At 48.7% G+C, this 27,233-nt stretch overlaps 1 protein-coding gene across 1 annotated transcript; it reads left to right on the forward strand.

Annotated features, from left to right (window-relative positions):
- The first annotated feature begins 808 nt into the window (after positions 1-808).
- Positions 809-23,885, forward strand: LOC146020802 (glycerol-3-phosphate dehydrogenase 1-like protein). The gene is made up of 8 exons (XM_083154285.1): positions 809-1,152; positions 10,471-10,648; positions 10,802-10,942; positions 17,110-17,248; positions 18,579-18,691; positions 20,725-20,958; positions 21,181-21,287; positions 21,706-23,885. The coding sequence occupies exons 1-8, from the start codon at positions 1,112-1,114 to the stop codon at positions 21,800-21,802; spliced, it is 1,050 nt and encodes a 349-aa protein (XP_083010411.1). The 5' UTR covers positions 809-1,111; the 3' UTR covers positions 21,803-23,885.
- Positions 23,886-27,233: the final 3,348 nt, after the last annotated feature.

Here is a 27,233-nt window from a genome sequence, read left to right on the forward strand (position 1 = left end):
CCCGGGACTGTTATACTGTATAAAGGAGAGCGGCCGCACCCCGGAAATGTTATACTGTATACAGGAGAGCAGCCGCACCCCGGAAATGTTATACTGTATACAGGAGCGCGGCCGCACCCCGGGACTGGTATACTGAATACAGGAGAGCGGCCGCACCCCGGAACTGTTATACTGTATACAGGAGAGCGGCTGCACCCCGGGACTGTTATAATGTACTAGCAAGCCCGCTCAAAGCAAATGCTGGGTGGTGAGACATCATGTTGGGGGATCTGGGTGGTGAGACATCATGTTAGGGCCCCTGGGTGGTGAGACATCATGTTGGGGCCACAGGTGGTGAGACATCATGTTGGGGCCCCAGGGTGATGAGACATCATGTTGGGGGACCTGGGTGGTGAGACATCATGTTGGGGCACCTGGGTGGTGAGACATCATGTTGGGGCCCCAGGGTGGTGAGACATCATGTTGGGGCCCCAGGGTGGTGAGACACCATGTTGGGGGACCTGGGTGGTGAGACACCATGTTGGGGGACCTGGGTGGTGAGACACCATGTTGGGGGACCTGGGTGGTGAGACATCATGTTGGGGGACCTGGGTGGTGAGACATCATGTTGGGGCCCCGGTGACGCTTCATCTTGGTGACACATGTTGGGGCCCATCCCTGGGGTGTGTGTAGTGAAGTGAAGTGTGTGATCTGTGATGGAAATTAATATTTGAGTTTGCAGGTTGAAAAAGCACAGGACACACCCCGCACTCTGATTGGACACTTCCCGCCGAGTCCCGCCTTCCAAACTATTCAGCCAATCGCAGATCAGCGAGTAGAATTAGCACCTGACACATAGCCGGGCAGTGCCAGCAGCAGCAGCGGGCACACACAACACGGGCACAGCGGGCGCACACAACACAGGCACAGCGCAGAGCAGCGGGCACACACAAGGGCACAGCGCAGAGCAGCGGGCATACGGGGAACAGCATCACCCGGGTACTGTCAGCACACCCATAGACCTGGGCACAGCCCCTCCCAGCATCAGCAGCGGGCACACACGGGCACTGCGCGCATCAGCGGGCACAACATCACAGTCAGCAGCTCCTATCAGCAGCATCAGTCAGCGGAAATGTCCCCGCTCAGGGTGAGCATCATCGGCTCCGGCAACTGGTGAGTGTCCCAGTGTACCCTCCATACTAATATATATCTATCTATATATCTCCCAATGTACCCTCCATACTAATATCTATCTATCTATATATCTCCCAATGTACCCTCCATACTAATATCTATCTATCTATCTATCTCCCAATGTACCCTCCATACTAATATCTATATATCTATATCCCAATGTACCCTCCATACTAATATCTATCTATCTATCTATCTATCTATCTATCTATCTATCTATCTATCTATCTATCTCCCAATGTACCCTCCATACTAATATCTATCTATCTATCTATCTGTCTGTCTGTCTGTCTGTCTGTCTGTCTGTCTGTCTGTCTATCTATCTATCTATCTATCTATCTATCTATATCTATCTCCCAATGTACACTGCATACTAATATCTATCTATCTCCCAATGTACCCTGCATACTAATATCTATCTATCTATCTATCTATCTATCTATCTATCTATCTATCTATCTATCTCCCAATGTACACTGCATACTAATATCTATCTCCCAATATACCTGCCATACTAATATCTATCTATCTCCCAATGTACCCGGCATACTAATATCTATCTATCTATCTATCTATCTATCTATCTATCTATCTATCTATCTATCTATCTCCCAATGTACACTGCATACTAATACCGTGGCTGGTCCTCTCTTTACTGTTATACTGTGGCTGGACGTCTCTGTACTGTTATACCACGTCTGGTCCTCTCTGTACTGTTATACCACGTCTGGCCCTCTCTGTACTGTTATACCACGTCTGGCCCTCTCTGTACTGTTATACTGCGGCTGTACTGTTATACTGTGGCTGGATGTCTCTGTACTGTTATACCACGTCTGGTCCTCTCTGTACTGTTATACCACGTCTGGCCCTCTCTGTACTGTTATACCGCGGCTGTACTGTTATACTGTGGCTGGACGTCTCTGTACTGTTATACCACGTCTGGTCCTCTCTGTACTGTTATACCACGTCTGGTCCTCTCTGTACTGTTATACCACGTCTGGACCTCTCTGTACTGTTATACCACGTCTGGTCCTCTCTGTACTGTTATACCACGTCTGGACCTCTCTGTACTGTTATACCACGTCTGGCCCTCTCTGTACTGTTATACCGCGGCTGTACTGTTATACCGCGTCTGGCCCTCTCTGTACTGTTATACCGCGTCTGGTCCTCTCTGTACTGTTATACCACGTCTGGACCTCTCTGTACTGTTATACCGCGTCTGGTCCTCTCTGTACTGTTATACCACGTCTGGACCTCTCTGTACTGTTATACCACGTCTGGCCCTCTCTGTACTGTTATACCGCGTCTGGTCCTCTCTGTACTGTTATATACCACGTCTGTACCTCTCTGTACTGTTATACCACGTCTGGTCCTCTCTGTACTGTTATACCGCGTCTTGCCCTCTCTGTACTGTTATACCGCGTCTGGCCCTCTCTGTACTGTTATACCGCGTCTGGCCCTCTCTGTACTGTTATACCGCGTCTGGTCCTCTCTGTACTGTTATATACCACGTCTGTACCTCTTTGTACTGTTATACCACGTCTGGTCCTCTCTGTACTGTTATATACCACGTCTGTACCTCTCTGTACTGTTATACCACGTCTGGTCCTCTCTGTACTGTTATTCCGCGTCTGGCCCTCTCTGTACTGTTATACCGCGTCTGGCCCTCTCTGTACTGTTATACCGTGTCTGGCCCTCTCTGTACTGTTATACCGCGTCTGGTCCTCTCTGTACTGTTATACCGCGTCTGGTCCTCTCTGTACTGTTATACCGCGTCTGGCCCTCTCTGTACTGTTATACCACGTCTGGACCTCTTTGTACTGCTATACCGCGTCTGGCCCTCTCTGTACTGTTATACCGCGTCTGGCCCTCTCTGTACTGTTATACCGCGTCTGGTCCTCTCTGTACTGTTATACCGCGTCTGGACCTCTCTGTACTGTTATACCGCGTCTGGTCCTCTCTGTACTGTTATACCACGTCTGGCCCTCTCTGTACTGTTATACCACGTCTGGCCATCTCTGTACTGTTATACCGCGTCTGGCCCTCTCTGTACCGTTATACCGCGTCTGGCCCTCTCTGTACTGTTATACCGCGTCTGGCCCTCTCTGTACTGTTATACCGCGTCTGGACCTCTCTGTACCGTTACACCGCGGCTGTACTGTTATACCGCGTCTGGTCCTCTCTGTACTGTTATACCACGGCTGGTCCTCTTTGTACCGTTACACCGTGGCTGGTCCTCTCTGTACTGTTATACAGCGTCTGTCCCTCTCTGTACTGTTATACCACGGCTGTACTGTTATATCGCGGCTGTACTGTTATACCACGTCTGGCCCTCTCTGTACTGTTATACCACGTCTGTCCCTCTCTGTACTGTTATACCGCGTCTGGCCCTCTCTGTACTGTTATACCGCGTTTGGTCCTCTCTGTACTGTTATACCGCGTCTGTACTGTTATACCGCGTCTGGCCCTCTCTGTATTGTTATATCGCATCCAGTCCTCTCTGTACTGTTATACCACGTCTGGTCCTCTCTGTACTGTTATACCGCATCTGGTCCTCTCTGTACTGTTATACCACGTCTGGCCATCTCTGTACTGTTATACCGCGTCTGGCCCTCTCTGTACTGCTATACCGCGTCTGGCCCTCTCTGTACTGTTATACCGCGTCTGGCCCTCTCTGTACTGTTATACCGCGTCTGGTCCTCTCTGTACTGTTATACCACGTCTGGACCTCTCTGTACTGTTATACCGCGTCTGGTCCTCTCTGTACTGTTATACCACGTCTGGACCTCTCTGTACTGTTATACCACGTCTGGCCCTCTCTGTACTGTTATACCGCGTCTGGTCCTCTCTGTACTGTTATATACCACGTCTGTACCTCTCTGTACTGTTATACCACGTCTGGTCCTCTCTGTACTGTTATACCGCGTCTTGCCCTCTCTGTACTGTTATACCGCGTCTGGCCCTCTCTGTACTGTTATACCGCGTCTGGCCCTCTCTGTACTGTTATACCGCGTCTGGTCCTCTCTGTACTGTTATATACCACGTCTGTACCTCTTTGTACTGTTATACCACGTCTGGTCCTCTCTGTACTGTTATATACCACGTCTGTACCTCTCTGTACTGTTATACCACGTCTGGTCCTCTCTGTACTGTTATTCCGCGTCTGGCCCTCTCTGTACTGTTATACCGCGTCTGGCCCTCTCTGTACTGTTATACCGTGTCTGGCCCTCTCTGTACTGTTATACCGCGTCTGGTCCTCTCTGTACTGTTATACCGCGTCTGGTCCTCTCTGTACTGTTATACCGCGTCTGGCCCTCTCTGTACTGTTATACCACGTCTGGACCTCTTTGTACTGCTATACCGCGTCTGGCCCTCTCTGTACTGTTATACCGCGTCTGGCCCTCTCTGTACTGTTATACCGCGTCTGGCCCTCTCTGTACTGTTATACCGCGTCTGGTCCTCTCTGTACTGTTATACCACGTCTGGTCCTCTCTGTACTGTTATACCACGTCTGGCCCTCTCTGTACTGTTATACCACGTCTGGCCCTCTCTGTACTGTTATACCACGTCTGGCCATCTCTGTACTGTTATACCGCGTCTGGCCCTCTCTGTACCGTTATACCGCGTCTGGCCCTCTCTGTACTGTTATACCGCGTCTGGCCCTCTCTGTACTGTTATACCGCGTCTGGACCTCTCTGTACCGTTACACCGCGGCTGTACTGTTATACCGCGTCTGGTCCTCTCTGTACTGTTATACCACGGCTGGTCCTCTTTGTACCGTTACACCGTGGCTGGTCCTCTCTGTACTGTTATACAGCGTCTGTCCCTCTCTGTACTGTTATACCACGGCTGTACTGTTATATCGCGGCTGTACTGTTATACCACGTCTGGCCCTCTCTGTACTGTTATACCACGTCTGTCCCTCTCTGTACTGTTATACCGCGTCTGGCCCTCTCTGTACTGTTATACCGCGTTTGGTCCTCTCTGTACTGTTATACCGCGTCTGTACTGTTATACCGCGTCTGGCCCTCTCTGTATTGTTATATCGCATCCAGTCCTCTCTGTACTGTTATACCACGTCTGGTCCTCTCTGTACTGTTATACCGCATCTGGTCCTCTCTGTACTGTTATACCACGTCTGGCCATCTCTGTACTGTTATACCGCGTCTGGCCCTCTCTGTACTGCTATACCGCGTCTGGCCCTCTCTGTACTGTTATACCGCGTCTGGCCCTCTCTGTACTGTTATACCGCGTCTGGTCCTCTCTGTACTGTTATACCGCGTCTGGCCCTCTCTGTACTGTTATACTGCGTCTGGTCCTCTCTGTACTGTTATACCGCTCTGGTCCTCTCTGTACTGTTATACCGTGTCTGTCCCTCACGGTACTGTTATACCGCGTCTGGCCCTCTCTGTACTGTTATACCGTGCCTGGCCCTCTCTGTACTGTTATACCGCGTCTGGCCCTCTCTGTACTGTTATACTGCGTCTGGCCCTCTCTGTACTGTTATACCGCGGCTGTCCCTCTCTGTACTGTAATACCACGTCTGGCCCTCTCTGTACTGTTATACCGCGTCTGTACTGTTATACCGTGGCTGTACTGTTATACCGCGTCTGGCCCTCTCTGTACTGTTATACCGCGTCTGGCCCTCTCTGTACTGTTATACCGCTGCTGTACTGTTATACCGCGTCTGGTCCTCTCTACTGTTATACTACGTCTGGCCCTCTCTGTACTGTTATACCCCGTATGGCCCTCTCTGTACTGTTATGCCACGTCTGGCCCTCTCTGTACTGTTATACCACGTCTGGCCCCAGTGGCGGAACTACCGAGGGTGCAGGGGGTGCAACTGCTATGGGGCCCGGCGGCTAGGGGGGCCCCATGGACAGCAAGCAATCCCCTGAACCCTCTGTAGTTGTATTATTTTATTTGAGAGCCGCCGCGGCCACTGGCCTCCTGCATCAACACACCTCCGCCACTGCAGGACAGGTTGCATTGTGCAGTAGTAGCCGGGCGGGTGGGGGTGGCGCCATGCAGGGCTGTGATGAATGAGTCGGGCGGGGAGTGTGGAAGGTAGCGCCATGCGGGAGATGCATAGCGGGGTGGGGGTCAGAGGTAGCCGGGAAGGGGTGCAAGCTGGCGCTCTACAGGAGTCGGGTGTGGGGTGCGAGGTGGCGCCGTGCGGAAGGAGCCGGCCGGAGGGTGGGAGATGGTGCCGTGCGGGAGATGCTGGGCGGGGAAAGAAGCAGGAGTGACACCACGGAGCCTGCAGGTGCCTGCCCCGCGTCCTGCATGAAAGACCGTCCATTCACACAGGCCGCCAGCGAAGTGCCTGGCCTGCCTGCCTGGGACAGAAAGGAAGGGAGAAGGCGGACCCGGCTGGCTGCTGATAGTTAGAAGTACTACTCAGTAGTAAGTCTGTACACAATAAGTTTCAAATGTTTTATTTAATTTTTTTTCTAAATGTTTATCTGTCATACAAATGTAATATTTGCTGCCATCCTGCATGCTGTGCTGTGACTATTTACAGGCGGTGATGGGTGATCATTCCATTAGAAATGAATGGAGCGATCACCAGTTACTAATAGTCACGCCGGCGCAGCATGCCGCATCGCAGCAAATATTTACATGGCTACATTGTCCTGCAGACCCCACAGCCAGCACCAGCAGGGTCTGCGAGAAGCGTCACTACTAGGATGATGTTGCACCGGGCCAATAGAGCCCCCCCCCCCCCATTTGTTTTTAATTTCCAGCCCCAATGTTCTGACAGCATATTGTATAAGGGACATTACGCTGTGTTGTAGAATGTGTAAGGGGCATTGCGTGTCGCATAATGCGAAAGGGGCATTACGGTGTGTTGTATAATGTGAAAGGGACATTACGGTGTGTTGTATAATGTGTAGGGCAAATTGCGGTGTGGCAAATTGTGTAAGGGGCATTGCGGTGTATCGCATATTATGTAAGGGGCATTATGGTGTTTTGTATAATGTGAAAGGGACATTACGGTGTGTTGTATAATGTGTAGGGCACATTGCGGTGTGTGGCAAATTGTGTAAGGGGCATTGCGGTGTGTCGCATATTATGTAAGGGGCATTATGGTGAGTGGCATATTGTGTAAGAAGCATTGCGGTGTGTCGCATATTATGTAAGGGGCATTATGGTGTGTGGTATATTGTGAAAGGGGCATTGCGGTGTTTTCGCATATTATGTATGGGGCATTATGGTGTGTGGCATATTGTGAAAGGGGCATTGCGGTGTGTCGCATATTATGGTGTGTGGCATATTGTGTAAGGGGCATTGCACTGTGTGGCATATTGTGTAAGGGGAATTGCGGTGTGTCGCATAATGTGTAATGGGCATTGCCAGGGGGGCCCCATTATAAATTTTGCTATGGGGCCCACAAAGTTCTAGTTACGCCCCTGTCTGGCCCTCTCTGTACAGTTATACCACATCTGTCCCTCTCTGTACTGTTATACCGCGGCTGTACTGTTATACCCCTGCTTGTCCTCTCTGTACTGTTAAACCACATCTGTCCCTCTCTGTACTGTTATACCCCTGCTGGCCCTCTCTGTACTGTTATACCGCGTCTGGCCATCTCTGTACTGTTATACCGCGTCTGACCCTCTCTGTACTGTTATACCCCTGCTGGCCCTCTCTGTACTGTTATACCGCGTCTGACCCTCTCTGTACTGTTATACCGTGTCTGACCCTCTCTGTACTGTTATACCGCGGCTGACCCTCTCTGTACTGTTATACCGCGGCTGTACTGTTATACCCCTGCTGGTCCTCTCTGTACTGTTAAACCACATCTGTCCCTCTCTGTACTGTTATACCGCGGCTGACCCTCTCTGTAGTGTTATACCGCGGCTGTACTGTTATACCCCTGCTGGTCCTCTCTGTACTGTTATACCGCGGCTGTACTGTTATACCCCTGCTTGTCCTCTCTGTACTGTTATACCGCGTCTGACCCTCTCTGTACTGTTATACCGCGTCTGACCCTCTCTGTACTGTTATACCGCGTCTGACCCTCTCTGTACTGTTATACCGCGTCTGACCCTCTCTGTACTGTTATACCGCAGCTGTCCCTCTCTGTACTGTTATACCGCGGCTGTACTGTTATACCCCTGCTGGTCCTCTCTGTACTGTTATACCGCGGCTGTACTGTTATACCCCTGCTGGCCCTCTCTGTACTGTTATACCGCGGCTGTACTTTTATACCCCTGCTAGGCCTCTCTGTACTGTTAAACCACATCTGTCCCTTTCTGTACTGTTATACCGCGGCTGTACTGTTATAACGCTGCTGGCCCTCTCTGTACTGTTAAACCACATCTGTCCCTCTATGTACTGTTATACCGCGTCTGACCCTCTCTGTACTGTTATACCACGGCTGTACTGTTATACCACGTCTGGTCCTCTCTGTACTGTTAAACCACATCTGTCCCTTTCTGTACTGTTATACTGCGGCTATACTGTTATACCCCTGCTGGTCCTCTCTGTACTGTTAAACCACATCTGTCCCTTTCTGTACTGTTATACCGCCGCTGTACTGTTATAACACTGCTGGCCCTCTCTATACTGTTATACCGCGTCTGGCCCTCTCTGTACTGTTATACTGCGGCTGTACTGTTATACCCCTGCTGGTCCTCTCTGTACTGTTAAACCACATCTGTCCCTTTCTGTACTGTTATACCGCCGCTGTACTGTTATAACACTGCTGGCCCTCTCTATACTGTTATACCGCGTCTGGCCCTCTCTGTACTGTTATACTGCGGCTGTACTGTTATACCCCTGCTGGCCCTCTCTGTACTGTTAAACCACATCTGTCCCTTTCTGTACTGTTATACCGCGGCTGTACTGTTATACCCCTGCTGGTCCTCTCTGTACTGTTAAACCACATCTGTCCCTTTCTGTACTGTTATACCGCAGCTGTACTGTTATAACGCTGCTGGCCCTCTCTGTACTGTTATACCGCATCTGATCCCGCGTGTGTTCCTCTCTGTACCATTATACTATACCTCCATATCTGCGTCCAGTATTGAGTAACCGGAAGGGGTACAAAGGTAGGCGAGTACATGATAGAGGTCACGGAGGAGGTTTAGGTCGGCAAATACTATAAAACAATGTAAACATTGATGATAAAAGAACGTTCTGCAGACTGCGGCAATAAGTCAGAGGCGTTTCTGGGCTACAATCCCCGGCCAGTCGGCTACTGAGGAGTGGGACAAGGTCTTATAGACCTATGTACCAAGATGTGAAATCTTTGGTCTTATGTGCTGTGAGAGATAGGATGGTTCCTTATTCCGTGCAGTCTACTGTTTGTGTCCCGGATCCAGTCTTCGTCTGTGAGGAGTTTATATGTTCTCTCTGTGCTTGTTTGAGTTTCCTCAGAGTGTTCTTTCTACTTAAGCAGGTTCAGGGGTGGATGTATTAAGGTGCTGGCTGCGGCCATTATTTATACCTCTGGATAGCAGTGAAGTGGGGCCACATACCGGCAGCCCTCCATAACCCCCGCCCACAGACTTGGGTGCGTGCGCCCGGCGAACCCCCTGTTAGCCATGGCCGCACGCACCCGGCGTTTGCACATGTGCTGAAATGACCCTGCGCATACGCCCATGATCCGAGCCCCTGCAAATATTCTGGTGTGTGCGAACGGATGAGAATAAGGCCCTATGTCCGGGTCCCTTCTGTAGAGCAATAGACTCTGGGCACTAGGGTCATAAGCAGACCCAAGCACTGTCTCAGATTCTAGTGTGTTTGACAGGTCTCCGGGAAAATGGCCGGTGCGCCATTTTCCAGGTGATATTCCTCCTGCAATGCAATTTTAAAGATGAAATTGATGAACAGATATAAAATAATAGCGTTATCATATGAAATCGATCCCCTCTATTAAACGTTCTGTTCACTATCAGGTGAAGGTAACGGTTGTGGTAATGTAGAGGCTGGCATGTGAGAATACGCTGGCGATTAATGGTGACTCTTATCTGCATGTCTGGCTACTGATTGGATAATGCTGAGATCATTTTATAAATGGTGAATTGCAGAAGCTGGATTTCTAGGATGTATAATGGCTGTGACTGGCATCACAGATGGTGCTGCCAGCCTTGTGCTGCCCACATACAACACTCGCCCACATAAACAGCCGTGACAGGAAGCTGCAGCAGTGAAGCGGGAATTCTGGAATCACGGGTGTACGTGTTTGTGTGTGTGTGTGTGGGGGGGGGGGGCATTATGCTAGCAGTGAGAGGTGAGAGAATTAATCATTAATTAAAAATAGATAATGTCTACTGTACATCTGTGTTACAGGGGATCCGCGATCTCGAAAATCATTGGTAATAACACCAAGAGGTCCAACCGCTTCCATCCGGTGGTGAACATGTGGGTGTACGAGGAGATGGTTCAGGGACGCAAGTTAACGGAAATCATCAATCAGGATCACGAGAACGTCAAGTACCTACCGGGTCACCGCTTACCCCGCAATGTGGTACGTGCGCCTGGAGTTGGTTTTCAGTTGGTTGGTGGATATGATATAGCCAGGGGCGAAGGATAATGCCGGGTGCTAGAGTAAGAAGTCCTGGTCTTCTCTCTTATCCTAACGACTAATATTTACAAACATTTTCCTGTATCGCGGTCCCAGGTGGCGGTGCCGGAGCTGGTGGATGCCGTAGCCGGCACAGATATCCTGATTTTTGTGGTGCCCCATCAGTTCATCACCAGGATCTGCGAGCAGTTGGTTGGTCACCTGAAATGCGGAGCGTTCGGGATCTCTCTGATCAAGGTGAGGACGAGGATGGCGGGATAATGACATGGTACAATGCGGAGTGTCGGACAAAGTTATTTACTAACATTGTATAAAGGTGTAACTTTCCCTTTAGTGCATATCGCGATAAATCTTTACTGAAACCGCAGCAGCGAATTGGGCGTTCACTGTCTTTGCCTAACAGGTACCAGAAATCTAAAAGCTACTTGCTGATTGGATGATTGTGTTACTGCACATTGCTAATATGTACTAAGGTGTAACGGTTAGCATTACAGCACTGAGGTCATGGGTTCAATTCCCACCATGGCCCTAACTGTGTGGAGTTTGTATATTCTCTCCGTGCTTGCGTGGGTTTCCTCTGGGTTAATTGGCTATCAAACAATATTAACCCTAGAATGTCTGTGTGCGCGTGTACATGTGGTAGGGAATATAGATTGTAAGCTCCATTGGGGCAGGGACTGATGTGATTGATCAAATATTCTCTGTACAGCGCTGCGGAATATGTGTGCGCTATATAATAACCGGTAATAATATTCTCTTACAGCGCTGCGGAATATGTGTGCCCTATATAAATAACTGGTAATAATAGTCTCTGTACAGCGCTGCGGAATATGTGTGCACTATATAATAACTAGTAATAATATTCTCTGTACAGCGCTGCGGAATATGTGTGCGCTATATAATAACTGGTAATAATATTCTCTGTACAGCGCTGCGGAATATGTGTGCCCTATATAAATAACTGGTAATAATAGTCTCTGTACAGCGCTGCGGAATATGTGTGCACTATATAATAACTGGTAATAATATTCTCTGTACAGCGCTGTGGAATATGTGTGCGCTATATAATAACTGGTAATAATATTCTCTGTACAGCGCTGCAGAATATGTGTGCGCTATATAATAACTGGTGATAATATTCTCTGTACAGCGCTGTGGAATATGTGTGCGCTATATAATAACCGGTAATAATATTCTCTGTACAGCGCTGCGGAATATGTGTGCGCTATATAATAACTGGTAATAATAGTCTCTGTACAGCGCTGTGGAATATGTGTGCGCTATATAATAACTGGTAATATATTCTCTGTACAGCACTGCGGAATATGTGTGCGCTATATAATAACTGGTAATAATAGTCTCTGTACAGCGCTGTGGAAAATGTGTGCGCTATATAATAACTGGTGATAATATTCTCTGTACAGCACTGCGGAATATGTGTGCACTATATAATAACTGGTAATAATATTCTCTGTACAGCGCTGCGGAATATGTGTGCACTATATAATAACTGGTAATAATATTCTCTGTACAGCGCTGTGGAATATATGTGCGCTGTATAATAACTGGTAATAATATTCTCTGTACAGCGCTGCGGAATATGTGTGCGCTATGTAATAACTGGTAATAATAGTCTCTGTACAGCGCTGCGGAATATGTGTGCGCTATATAATAACTGGTAATAATATTCTCTGTACAGCGCTGCGGAAAATGTGTGCGCTATATAAATAACTTGTAATAATAGTCTCTGTACAGTGCTGTGGAATATGTGTGCGCTATATAATAACTGGTAATAATCTCTGTACAGCGCTGCGGAATATGTGTGCGCTATATAAATAACTGGTAATAATATTCTCTGTACAGTACTGCGGAATATGTGTGCGCTATATAAATACAGTAACTGGTAATAATAGTCTCTGTACAGCGCTGCAGAATACGTGTGCGCTATATAATAACTGGGGTACTTATGTATTATCTGGGCTCCCATGTTAAATGCACCCCATTTTTTCATACCCCTACTATCCAACTACGCATGGAGTTGATTTTATATAGTGTGGCAAGCGCAGCGAGCCACCGTGCCCGAAGCGTGGTGAGCGCAGCGAGCCCCGCGAGGGGACGCGTTCTCATAAGAAAAACGGGAGCCCAGATATTACATAAGTACCATAACTGGTAATAATATTCTCTGTACAGCGCTGCGGAATATGTGTGCGCTATATAAATAACTGGTAATAATAGTCTCTGTACAGCGCTGCGGAATATGTGTGCGCTATATAATAACTGGTAATAATATTCTCTGTACAGCGCTGCGGAATATGTGTGCGCTATATAATAACCGGTAATAATAGTCTCTGTACAGCGCTGCGGAATATGTGTGCGCTATATAATAACTGGTAATAATAGTCTCTGTACAGCGCTGCGGAATATGTGTGCGCTATATAATAACTGGTAATAATAGTCTCTGTACAGCGCTGCGGAATATGTGTGTGCTATATAATAACTGGTAATAATAGTTTCTGTACAGCGCTGCGGAATATGTGTGCGCTATATAATAACTGGTAATAATATTCTCTGTACAGTGCTGCAGAACCCCCATCTTAGTAAATTTCAACCCACAAATTCCACAGCTGCCCATACACTTGTGAGATATTGCATACAATCATTCGATTTTGCCACATCTGGCCAATAAATGGAATGATTGTATGCATTTTTAAGGGTCCTTTCGATGCGATGCACAGACAGGCCGTCGAAAGTTGCGTCGATAATATCTATCGAATCACATAATAATTGCAGGAGTGATCGCATTTGGTTTTTAACAACATGCAATCGCTCAAATGCAATCCGCGGGTGGGGGGCGGAGGGAGCGCTTTTGGCAAAGTGGGGTTTGGGGAGAAGGGGCCGGAGGGAGTGCTGGTGGCTTGGGAGAGGTCGGGCAGAGAAGCGTAGCGCTGGAAGTAAAGCTAGCGGGCGGCGGGGGTCAGCGGTGGCGGCAGAATTGTTTAAAACACTGGACAGCCCTCTGATTGGCTGAGAGAGCTCAGCCAATCAGAGGGCTGCCAGGTGTTTTAAACAATTCTGACACCACCGCTGACCCCCACCGCCCGCTAGCGATACTTCTAGTGATACACCACTACACTACAATGCCGCCCTCTTCCAGCATCCGATGTGCCATCTCAAGATGGCGTGCAACATCGGGTGCTGAAAGGGGGCACTTTTTGCACCACAAGATGCAAATGGATTCGATGGACATTGCACTTCGATGTCGTATCAAATCCGATCGCACAAGTGTTTGGGCAGCATTAGGTCAGTGGTGAGAATTGAACCGTTGACCTTAGTGCCGTAAAACAGTAATGCTGACACTACACCTTCTTATCAGCAGATAAGGGGCATCCAAATATATACTCAGCTGTAGATACACTTCAAAGCAGTCCAAAGTTCTTACGGTGCACTCAGGTCACATCACTGCCGCGGTTTCAAAAAGTTTTTTATTACTTTCTAGGGGTTGGGGGGTCAGTGCAGTGTGTGTGCAAAAAGGGGGTGTGGCCCCAGCCTGGAGATGGTCCTAGCCTCTACCATGTCACTACTGGGGCGTGCCCCATCTGTCGGCATCAGTGATGCTAACGAAGGTGCTGGGCTTCCCCCAAGCTCTCCCTTTAGTGCAAATTTATTTTTATTTTATTTTCTTATATAGAAACATAGAATTTGATGGCAGATAAGAACCATTTGGCCCATCTAGTCTGCCCCTTAAATATAGCGCACACATATTCCACAGCGCTGTACAGAGAATAGCTGAACACTCACATCAGGCCCTGCCCCAGTGGAGCTTACAATCTATATTCCCTACCACATGTACACGCACACACAGACATTCCTGGGGTAATTTTTTAGGGAGCCAATTAGCCTACCAGGATATTATTCGATTGTGGGAGGAAACCGGAGTACCCAGAGGAAACCCACGCAAGCACTGGGAGAATATACAAACTCTGCACAGATAGGGCATGGTGGGAACCCATGACCCCAGTGCTGTGAGGCAGTAATGCTAACCATTACACCGTCCGTACTGCCCCGTATATATAACACATGGTGCGGATAGAACCCATGACCTCAGCGCTGTGAGGCAGTAATACTAACCATTACACCATCCGTACTGCCCCGTATATATAACACATGGTGGGGAGAGAACCCATGACCTCAGAGCTGTGAAGCAGTAATGCTAACCATTACACCGTCCGTACTGCCCCGTATATATAACACATGGTGGGGATAGAACCCATGACCTCAGCACTGTGAGGCAGTAATGCTAACCATTACACCATCCGTACTGCCCCGTATATATAACACATGGTGGGGATAGAACCCATGACCTCAGTGCTGTGAGGCAGTAATGCTAACCACTACACCATCCGTACTGCCCCGTATATATAACACATGGTGGGGATAGAACCCATGACCTCAGTGCTGTGAGGCAGTAATGTAACCATTACATCGTCCGTACTGCCCCGTATATATATAACACATGGTGGGGATAGAACCCATGACCTCAGTGCTGTGAGGCAGTAATACTAACCATTACACCATCCGTACTGCCCTGTATATATAACACATGGTGGGGATAGAACCCAGGACCTCAGTGCTGTGAGGCAGTAATGCTAACCATTACACCATCCGTACTGCCCGTATATATAACACATGGTGGGGATAGAACCCATGACCCCAGTGCTGTGAGGCAGTAATGCTATAACCACTACACCGTCCGTACTGCCCCGTATATATAACACATGGTGGGGATAGAACCCATGACCTCAGTGCTGTGAGGCAGTAATGCTAACCATTACACCGTCCGTACTGCCCTGTATATATAACACATGGTGGGGATAGAACCCATGACCCCAGTGCTGTGAGGCAGTAATGCTATAACCACTACACCATCCGTACTGCCCCGTATATATAACACATGGTGGAAATGGAACCCATGACCTTAGCGCTGTGAGGCAGTAATGTAACCATTACACCATCCGTACTGCCCGTATATATAACACATGGTGGGAATAGAACCCATGACCCCAGTGCTGTGAGGTAGTAATGCTAACCATTACACCGTCCGTACTGTCCCGTATATATAAGACATGGTGGGGATAGAACCCATGACCCCAGTGCTGTGAGGCAGTAATGCTATAACCATTACACCATCCGTACTGCCCTGTATATATAACACATGGTGGGAATAGAACCCATGACCTCAGCGCTGTGAGCCAGTAATGCTAACCATTACACCACCCGTACTGCCCCGTATATATAACACATGGTGGGAATAGAACCCATGACCTCAGCGCTGTGAGGCAGTAATGCTAACCATTACACCATCCATACTGCCCCGTATATATAACACATGGTGGGAATAGAACCCATGACCTCAGTGCTGTGAGGCAGTAATACTAACCATTACACCAACCGTACTGCCCCTGTATATATAACACATGGTGGGAATAGAACCCATGACCTCAGCGCTGTGAGGCAGTAATGCTAACCATTACACCATCCATACTGCCCCGTATATATAACACATGGTGGGAATAGAACCCATGACCTCAGTGCTGTGAGGCAGTAATACTAACCATTACACCAACCGTACTGCCCCGTATATATAACACATGGTGGGAATAGAACCCATGACCTCAGTGCTGTGAGGCAGTAATACTAACCATTACACCAACCGTACTGCCCCGTATATATAACACATGGTGGGAATAGAACCCATGACCTCAGCGCTGTGAGGCAGTAATGCTAACCATTACACCATCCATACTGCCCCGTATTTATATAACACATGGTGGGAATAGAACCCATGACCTCAGCGCTGTGAGGCAGTAATGCTAACCATTACACCGTCCGTACTGCCCCGTATATATAACACATGGTGGGGATAGAACCCATGACCTCAGTGCTGTGAGGCAGTAATACTAACCATTACACCGTCCATACTGCCCCAAAATGAATGCTGTTTAGCAGCATTTAGTGACGCAGCACCAGCAAGGCAGTTATGCGTGAATAAATAATTCCCACCTTGTCTTCCATAATCAAGCAGTGAGCTGTGGGGAACCAGTGTGGTAGCTGGGTGACAGCGCCCTCTCCTGGTGCTTTGTCAGTATACTTGTCAGTCACATTATCTCAGTGGTTCTCAAACTCGGTCTTCAGGACCCCACACAGTTCACGTTTTCCAGGTCACCCAGCAGGTGCACTAATTACTCACTGACACATTTTAAAATGTCCACAGATGGAGCTAATTACCTCACTTGTGATTCTGTGAGGAGACCTGGAAAACATGCACTGTGTGGGGTCCTGGGGACCGAGTTTGAGAACCTGTGCATTATCATATTTGATTGACATTATGGCCTTGGTCTGTGCAGGGAGTGGACGAAGGGCCGGATGGACTGAAGCTGATCTCAGACATTGTACGGGAGAAGCTGGGCATAGAAGTCAGCGTCCTGATGGGCGCAAACATCGCCAGCGAGGTGGCCGAGGAGAAGTTCTGTGAGACCACCATTGGTAAGAACAATAATGACTATATCGTTTGTGTAGAGGTCATTGTATGTGGCGGATTCTTCACCCCCCATCCCCCCCACATGTGGATGACGTTACTGACGGCTACTTTGCACAGATGACATTTATCAACATTCTGTATAACTTAAGTGTAGACAAAGATACAAATACAGGGAGAACAGGTGTCCAACAAGAGAGGAGTTTATTTATTAAACTTGGTGAAATGTAAAACCGCAGTAATATGAAATACAAGATTGGGCGCGTTCCGCCTTTAAGGTTATCAACATTGTGGCGTCACTTAGTGGAGAATCAGCCACTTGCAAAACCCCAAATCCCTAATGTCTTAATCTTAAGGTTCTCTGCAGAATATTACACCACGTTTTTAACAAGCAATGCTCTGCAGATCTGTAGTGCGTTCTGTAAGGGTGCCCATACACTTATCACTTATGCAATTTGGTCCGACGGATCGGGCTGAGAAATCAGCCCAAAATGGGATGTGTTCCCCTCCGATCCGATGTCTGTCCCGTGCGCATTGGATTGGAGTCAGGAGGTTGGATGGGCTGCATATAAAATATATCGGATCGGACCCATCAGTGGCACATTGTGGGCCTGATCCGATCCATACCTATGTGCAGCGGGAGTAGGGAGATCCGAGCAGCGGTGTCCGGCCAGCGGGTTCTAGCAGCAGCGGGCAAGCCCCAGCCCATTGCTAACCCGGCCCGCATACTTATAATTGGGATGCCAGCAGTCAGTACTCCGGCATTGGAATCCACATTGATCAGGGCTGGGCAACACCGGCCCTCCAGATGTTAATGAACTACACATCCCAGGATGCTTTGCATTAGTTTTGCTATGTGGCCTTGCTGAAACTGATGCAAGGCATGCTGGGATGTGTAGTTCATCAACATCTGGAGGGCCGGTGTTGCCCAGCCCTGACATCGATGATACACCGGTCTTCTGGCCACTAGTCGGGCGGTTGCCAGGGCCGGGATATTGTGACTCCTGTCATCTGTAACCGCACCCTGACATATATATCCCAGGATGCTCTGACTAATCATCAACCAGGTTTACAAGTAAAGTAAGACAATGTAACATGGGCTGAGCGGAACCTGGTTATTGTAATACAGATTTTCCGTGATTACATCGCCGTCCCTGGGGGCTTATTACACATCCCGGAACAGCGTGTTCCCTCCAGGTGACTCAGGATGGAACACGTTGCACCATCACACAGCTCTGTACCGGCATTCTGCTAATCTCACCGGCAGCTTCATGTTCCAGCCGCGTTCTGAATAAAAGGCGATTATGATGTTTGGTTTTTACTGTCGCCTCTCCACAGGCTGCAAGAACCTGACACACGGGCAGATCTTTAAAGAGTTGATGCAGACACCAAACTTTCGTATCACGGTGGTGGAGGACTGCGACACTGTGGAGATCTGTGGGGCCCTCAAGGTAAAATCCGTCCCACTCGGAGGAGTAATGTGTGACTTACTGGGGGACGAAGAGCGTCACCTTGGAATGATATATCGGGTGGAGGTGACCAATGTAGTTTGTGCGATGCAGCAGACAGTGGGATTGTACAATGTGATGACACCAAGATCTCACTCTCAGAATTTGTTTTATATATATATATATATATATTTATATATATATCTGCACCGTGCCACTCCAATAGCACCTGTACATATCTTATATTGTGTGGTTTTAGTTAGTCCTGGGAGTCTAGGGACGGTACTCAGAGGGCGTGTTATGGTGAAGAGGCGTGGTATGTGGGCGCTACCTAATTACCAAAACTCTAATTCGATTATCAGGAGAAAATAACAGATTTATTCTACTGGCAGAGACTGAAAACAAGGATGTGCTGCCAAAAGGTTCATGCAAGAGACTCTCACAATGTGTAAAGGTTCAGGGTGTGATGACGCATACCTCCCAACATTAGTAGGTTGTGAATCACAAGAAAAGGCAGGGGCCACATCATAGCGCTAGGCTGCCCTGACTGATACATTTATGCTTTTGAAAGTCAAAATTCCGACGGGACAATGCAGATACAATAATGTTATTTAAAGCAAGTTGTGTCGGCATTCTAACTTAAAAAATGACAGTAAAGCATCATATTTAATTTTAAAGTCATGTTTAACATGGTTTCAATAACATAATTACTGTGTCAGCACTGTCCTGTCGGCATTATGATGTCTGTAGCATAAATGATGACAATATAACTACATCCCGACTAGATCGATTGATCCTGCAAAGGTTATTCAGATGTAGAATATTTTTGCCATCGATGGGGGAGAACCAGATGGTTTCCCTTCCGGGGACCAAGAAGCAATACAGTAGGTGTGTCCTATGGGTATGCCAAGCAGCTGCCCTTCTGGGGGCGCTGTGCCTTTAAGTTACCATCCCTCCTAAATAATACAGGATTGTCCCTTCCTGATCCAATATGGGATGCAGTGTGTCTGGTATTTGGTCTGTGGAGAAGAGAAGTGCAGGATGAAAGTGCAATTTCTGGTGGTTCCACCGATGACTGCAGGAGGCGGAGCTTGAGCACAGAGTGATGTCAGGTGACTGCAGGAGGCGGAGCTTGAGCACATAGTGATGTCAGGTGACTGCAGGAGGCAGAATTTGAGCACAGAGTGACGTCAGGTGACTGCAGGAGGCGGAGTTTGAGCACAGAGTGATGTCAGGTGACTGCAGGAGGCGGAGCTTGAGCACATAGTGATGTCAGGTGCCTGCAGGAGGTGGAGTTTGAGCACATAGTGATGTCAGGTGACTGCAGGAGGCGGAGTTTGAGCACAGAGTGACGTCAGGTGACTGCAGGAGGCGGAGTTTGAGCACAGAGTGATGTCAGGTGACTGCAGGAGGTGGAGCTTGAGCACATAGTGACGTCAGGTGACTGCAGGAGGCGGAGTTTGAGCACAGAGTGATGTCAGGTGCCTGCAGGAGGTGGAGCTTGAGCACATAGTGACGTCAGGTGACTGCAGGAGGCAGAGTTTGAGCACAGAGTGACGTCAGGTGACTGCAGGAGGCAGAGTTTGAGCACAGAGTGACGTCAGGTGACTGCAGGAGGCGGAGTTTGAGCACAGAGTGATGTCAGGTGCCTGCAGGAGGCGGCGTTTGAGCACATAGTGATGTCAGGTGACTGCAGGAAGCGGAGCATGAGCACAGAGTGACGTCAGGTGACGCACATGCACGCAGCAGTGCACAGAGGCTCATTGTATTGATCACTCCGGCCTTGCATGTACTCTCCTAGTTACAGCCCCGATCATACGTCCCAAGGGGGTGGATAATTACATACACAGTCAATAGGTCTACCCCAAAATGTCAACATGCAATATGTCAACAGGGTTAAAATGTTGACTCATGTCCACCGTTTGACCCTGTTTGCTCTTAGCACGCCATACCAGATGTGTATGATCACTGTGACTAATACGTGTGCTTTGTATGACCCATGTCTTTATTCCATGTGATTACTATCCCTCTACCAGAACATCGTGGCGGTGGGAGCCGGCTTCTGCGACGGTCTAGACTTCGGCGATAACACCAAGGCCGCGGTCATCCGGCTGGGGCTCATGGAGATGATCGCTTTCGCCCGGCTCTTCTGTAAAGGCTCCGTTGCCACCAGCACCTTCCTGGAAAGCTGCGGCGTTGCCGACCTCATCACCACCTGCTACGGGGGCCGGAACCGCAAGGTGGCGGAAGCCTTTGCCAAGACCGGGAAGGTGAGTGTCTAGTACATGGAGATACTGCCCAGTATGACGGGGAGCGACAGCCCCGGGGGGGGGGTGTCTCTGTGGTGTGTACGGGTGTATATATGGGTCACTACAGCTGACCGGCGTAATAAGTGCCCTGCGATGTCACAGCTGTCTCCCCCTGACACCACTTCCCGTCTGCGGGGAATGTGCATGGTGGTAGATACATTAATATCTGCAATATTCCTCCAGTCTATCGAGGAGCTGGAGAAGGAGATGCTGAACGGACAGAAGTTACAGGGTCCGCAGGCGTCAGCGGAGGTCTACAAGATCCTCAAGCAGAAGGACATGATTGACAAGTAAGATTACCCTCCCCCGCCGGATCCGTGCGCTATCATAATCTATTGCTATGTAATCTGAGCCCGCCTCTTCCAGGGGTATAGTCTTAAATGCAACCCCACAATAAAACAACTGATGCATATATTGTATCTGCACTGAACTATGTCATCCTACATCTACTTGTATAGCGGAACGGCTGTGGTTAAACTACTATGCACGGTTTTCTCACTGATGGCTACCATATTTCAGGGAAAGTCCAATACACAGTTATGGCCACTGACTGTATCAATGTACTTGGAAGCAGAGTCCCGTTTCTCTGCACCGCATGTACTGTAAATAAATACATTATCTATCTATCTATCTATATTGTGCTATGTAATAGATGTGGAATGAGCTAATTATTGTTACCTCATCCTTCCGCCCCATCTCCGCCTGCAGATTCCCCCTGTTCGTGGCTGTGTACAGGATCTGCTACGACGGACGCCCGGTCCAGGAATTCATCTCCTGCCTACAGAACCACCCTGAGCATTATTAGCACAGAGGGTTATGGATGAGCCCTGAACTGTATCCTCCATCGTCTGACGCTGCACCATCGGACTACGCGCCTATACCGCATCGCGCCCAGAGCGTTCTGCTTCTTCCAGCCTATGATTTGCTGCTTGAGGACGCGCCTGACAATCGCTGCTCTTTTCTTTCCAGTTTCTTCTGTTGCAGCTGAGGATGGAAGTACATAATGATGTATTATCACTCTGTGTAATCCCTGGCTAGGGAGGTGTTAGCTGGTGCTGCCAGCCGGGCAGGGGCCCAGTGAATCTTAACGAATCCGTAACTGGGTCCAGTAACACATCGCACATCCCCAGTCTACAGTCTTCTCTCCAGTGTGACTTCTTCCAATAATACACACAGAGGGAGATGTGTTAGTACATCACCTATCTCCTCTTACTGATTCATCTCCCCGCGAGACGCAGCAGGAAGCAATAACGGAGATATGTATTATCATCTCAGACCTTGTGGGGAACGAAATCTCCACTCCAGTAATCTCTGCGAGCTGCATAGTATATCAGCCTGATGCACTGCATCTTACCCCATACGATGAATCTTACCCTGTTCGCATCTGCGAATCTTACAAAGATCTGCGCAGGCGGAAGCCGTCAGGCCGCCGCTGTTCCCAGCAGACATCCCCTACCAGTGCTCTGGCCGGTAATCCAATAAGCAAAAATGTATGCTTGAATCATAAAACTGAGTTTATCGGATTTTCTGCTAAATAAGATCAAACATGTTGTATTTCTGCAGAGACGGGAAGAGAGAAGTAATCCGTCTCTATGGTAACTTCCGTACCACATTGAAGATCACTATAAGTGTCACATGGCACTAGCTAGGTCATGTGATATTTACACATGACCTGTTCGGCCATCTCCAGCCCAGATAAAAGTCAGTTCAGACTGACAACCAGCAAATTATTTTTTTGCCCTTACGCCCGCATGCGAATGAATGTGTCAGCGTACACATTTGCATATCGGGGCGGACTTGATATCTATTGCAGTGTAAAAATAAAGCAGCCAGTATTTACTCTGCACAGAAACGAAATAACTCACCCAAATGTAACTGTTTCTCTGCACATGTTACATCTGCCCCACCTGCAGTGCAGCATGGTTTTGTCCACTAGAGAGAGAATTAGCTTTTTGCGCGTTAACCAAAATAAGGGCCATAGGGCCAGATTCTCTAAGCTTCAAAAGTGATAAAATGGAGAGTGATAAACAGCCAGCCAATCAGCTCCTGTCTTTTTCAAACACAGGGGTTTATTCTAGTTCATTCTTTCTGACAAAATCCTTCTTAGATGGACAAAACCATGTGCACTGCAGGGGGGCAGATGTAACATGTGCAGAGAGAATTAGATTTGGGTGAGTTATTTTGTTTCTGTGCAGGGAAAATACTGACTGCATGATTTTACACTTCAATATAGATCTCACTTTGAAGAAAAACCCCACCCAAATCTAATTCTCTCTGCACAAGTTACATCTGCCCCACCCGCAGTGCACATGGTTTTGTCCATCTAAGAAGGATTTTGTCAGAAAGAATGGACTAGAATAACCCCCTCAGTCTGCGACATGGCAGGTAGGAGCTGATTGGCTGGCTGCTTATCACTCTCCCTTTTATCACTTTTGAAGCTTAGGCCCTGTTAACAGATTGCACATTCCCAGCCTCAGTCTGTATTCTCCGCTTCGTCATTTCCAGTATGACTACATTATAATGTTTTAGTAAAATGCTGATCTTCTACCAGGAAAACCTCCTGACAAGTATTTGGTCTTCGAAAGTGGGTGAAAACAGTTGAACATGTGAATAAAATTCTGATCCGCACATATCAGGTTGTACACCGTTCCCTGGCGTGTGATGCGGTCACAGTGCACGGTATGGCTGCAGTGTGTTAGGGTAGGTGTATATCCGCAGAGCCAGTTACAGGTCAGTAGTCACTGAAGGAGAAATGGAAAATAAAAGATTGGTAAATAATTCGACCTGAAAAATGGGGCTTGTTGTATTTGAGGTCATTAACAAGGATTTTACAAAGCTCGGGTCTCAATTGTTAAAAGATAAATCAGAAAATTTTAGAGATAGAGAAACATGGGGAAGAGATCATTTTAAAGTTGTGTTTTTTGGCCTTAAGCCCCGTACACACGGGGGGAGATATATTGCTCAGTTTCTCCTTTTCATCAGCGACCAGAGATGGAAGCTGATGAAAGGGAACCTCTGCCGGGCAGTGCCGCAGAGGTAATTAGCTGGTCGCAGGAGCATGCTCCTGCGACCAGCGATTAAAACGGGGCTGAAAACGGGAGCGCGCACCTGATTTATCACCGGGGCGCACTCCAATCACTGGCAATATGGTCGCCAGCGACCATATTTCCAGCGATTTCAGCCCCTATCGCCCCCGTGTTTACACAGCTTTAGGTATTACATGGATTAGGCAGATAAACAAATAATTGAAGATTTCGCCCCAAAAAAAGAATGAATTAGTGATAAATAAGTATAGATTCTTCAGAGGGAAGTGGGTGGCCTTATAGATATATATATATATATATATATATATTTGCTACTGCATGTTCTGGATAACTGCTGTCCTATGCGGGGTACACACCAGGACGACCCGCTCACGATGCACATCGTGAGCGGGTCGTCAGTGTCTCGTCCGACCCGCTCACGATGACGCGGGAGGGCACGACCCGCTCACGATGTGCACCGTGAGCGGGTCCGATCCGATGGCGACCCGCACCCGGTTCTATGGTCGTCATTGAGATCCTACCTGCAGCAGGTAGGATCTCAATAACGACCGACCGACCCGCGGGACCGCGCATCGGATCGGAATCGCTCCACACCAGGTCAGAAAAGGGCCCAATCAGCACACAATCTACATCCGATTGATCGGAATTGGATCTAGATTGTGCTGATCGGGCCCTAGTCGTCCTGGTGTGTACCTAGCACTAGTCTTCTATTTTCATTTATAAAATTAATTTGCTGATTCAAAACATGTTGCAGTTGTCATTTATCCGAGTGCCTGAGGGGGAAATTTACTAAGCTGGAATGGGTACGAATGGTCATATTCATACATAAAAAATACAAACATAAACACCGCATCAAATGATTTACTACCATACGAATGCGGCTGAGCGGCCGTATATAATATGGCCGGGTCATCCATATTTAGGACAATACGAACGCATACGAAATCGATAGAACATGACCGTGTGAGGCCATGGTGTTCTATGAATTCGACAAATTTACTATCAATCGTCACAGGTGCAGCGGGACGCCAGTCCTCCTCCATCCATGGTCCCCATCTGCAGCCCTGTGGCAAATTCAGTAGTGGCACCGCTGCCCCTCAGCCTGCTCAGTGGACATTTCCCCTCCTATGCCAGTTGGCAGCCCCTCAGGGAGGCCCTTTCGGTTGCCCCTCACAGAGACCCTCTTGGTCCGCTCTGTTTCACACGCCACTGGACTGCCCGGGGTGTCCTCTGTGCTTAAAATGGAACTCCAGTTCTGCAGCTCACCTCCGCCAGCGGCACCAGGTCTCCCTCTCACATGTGCTGACAGCCGGAAAGGGGAGGACCCCGGCTGCTGACAGAGAGCACCCGGCACAGCCTAATGACAGGACTACAGCGCGGTGGCGCTTTTGGCAAGGGGAGCACAGGACTATGGCTCGGCGCTGCCCACAGCATTACATTACAAAAAATAAAGAAAAACTTCAAGAGAGTGCTGGGGATTGCCTTGGGGCCCCCCAAGCCACCGGGCCCCATAGCAATTGCATCCCCTGCACCCTCTATAGTTACAATTCACAAGGAAAAAGCAGGCGCTATGACAGTAGCTGTAATTCTAGATAGGGAGGGGGGGGGGCAAGTGTTTGGTACAAGGTTACGATTTTACTTTCATTAAATAAAAACATATAGAAGAACAATTACAATGAAAATACACAGTGATTTGCACACTGCCAACTGCAGCTTTATCAAAGCTGCAGTTGGCAGTGAAACGCTGTTCGGAGCGGATTTGGATTCCACGGAATCTGGACCGCTCATCTCTAATATACATATGCCAGTATGAAAATGCTTTTGGTACATACACTTCCTTGTGACTGGTGAGGCAGGGAAGAAAAGGCCACCCATACAGTGGTAGAACTTGCGGGTTGTGGACCCAGGTGCAAGAAATAAATATTTGGGCCACCCTCCTCCACCCCAACTCAAGTTCACAATATGCAACACAGCAGTGGGTGACAGGGAGAGTAGCAGCAGAATGCCCCTTGGTCCTCAAGGGCCCCACGCACCTGCTGCCCCAATTGTAGTTATGCCTCTGCCCCACACTGGCTAAAGCGTCCATGGGAAAATGCAGGCTGGCACCAAGCACACTGGCTAAAGGGCCCCATACATTAGGCCGACTTGTCCTAAGGACAATTTGGACCCAATTCTCCTGCAAGCTGCCCGGCAGCTCCCCGGGGGGCTCACATACAATTTGGCACTTGATGTGCCATTTTTTACATGCAATTTATCACATGTAAAAAAAAAAACGGGGAGCTGCAGGGCTGTGAGGAGCAGTGGGGTGGGCAGCAGCGGTGCCGGTGAGGAGCAGGCGGAGGCAGTGGCGGTTCCTATGAGGAGCAGTGGGGGCGGGCTGCGGCGGCTCTCAAATGATCATCAGTGTGCAACGCCGCAGCGGCAGCTATTACAACCTTAAAATAATATGTCAAATGACTGTCCGGCTTTTGATTGGCTGAGATAGAGCACTCTTAGCCAATCAGCGGCCTCCCTCTGGAGTCAATGGACACATTAATTTACATTATTTTCACAATATCCGGACAGTCAATGGACACATTATTTTAAAGTTGTAATTGCCGCTGCTGCCCGCCCGCTGCACACAGCACACTGATGATCACCGCCGTGGCCGCACTGCTTCCTCACCGGCACCCCCGCTGCACCCGCCGGCCACTCATTTAAGAGCCGCCGCTGCCTGCCCACTGCAGGAGGTCAGACGTGATCATACATGCTGCACGTCTGACCTCCTGATCCGGTCTGATGCGCACATGCGATTTTGGGCCTAGTTCACGCGATTTATTGGCCCAAGTGCCGAAATCGTGTGGCATCGGTCCTAAAACGCATAGCGTATGGGGGCCTTAAAGCGTCCCTGGGACAATGCAGACTGGCACCTAGCACACTGGGTACAGAGGGGCAGATGTATTAAAGATCGATATGAGGGAGAAGGGGTATCAGCGCACGTTATGTGCACTGATACCGCATCTCCCCAATGTATTAAGGAGCCAGCATGCAGTAAATGACAGGGGCGCTATGCGCTTCTGTCCATATCGGCGCTGCTATCTAAATGATAGCAGGCCCAATGTATGAACGGTCAGCATCGCTGACCATTCTGCCCACTGCTGGTTTTGCGCCAGCAGCAGGATGCCGTAGCCCTATCTCTACAGCAGGGACAGC

The sequence above is a fragment of the Crinia signifera genome, chromosome 7 (genome assembly GCF_055691185.1).
Source record: "Crinia signifera chromosome 7, ASM5569118v1, whole genome shotgun sequence".
NCBI lineage: Eukaryota > Metazoa > Chordata > Amphibia > Anura > Myobatrachidae > Crinia > Crinia signifera.

What these genes read in the sequence shown, in the direction of transcription:
- LOC146020802 (XM_083154285.1), top strand. Translation starts at nt 1,112, where the DNA reads ATGTCCCCGCTCAGGGTGAGCATCATCGGCTCCGGCAACTG. An exon ending in ACCGCTTACCCCGCAATGTG is followed by an intron (nt 10,649 to 10,801) that starts GTACGTGCGCCT and finishes TCGCGGTCCCAG; the next exon opens with GTGGCGGTGCCGGAGCTGGT. An exon ending in AGATCTGTGGGGCCCTCAAG is followed by an intron (nt 18,692 to 20,724) that starts GTAAAATCCGTC and finishes TCCCTCTACCAG; the next exon opens with AACATCGTGGCGGTGGGAGC.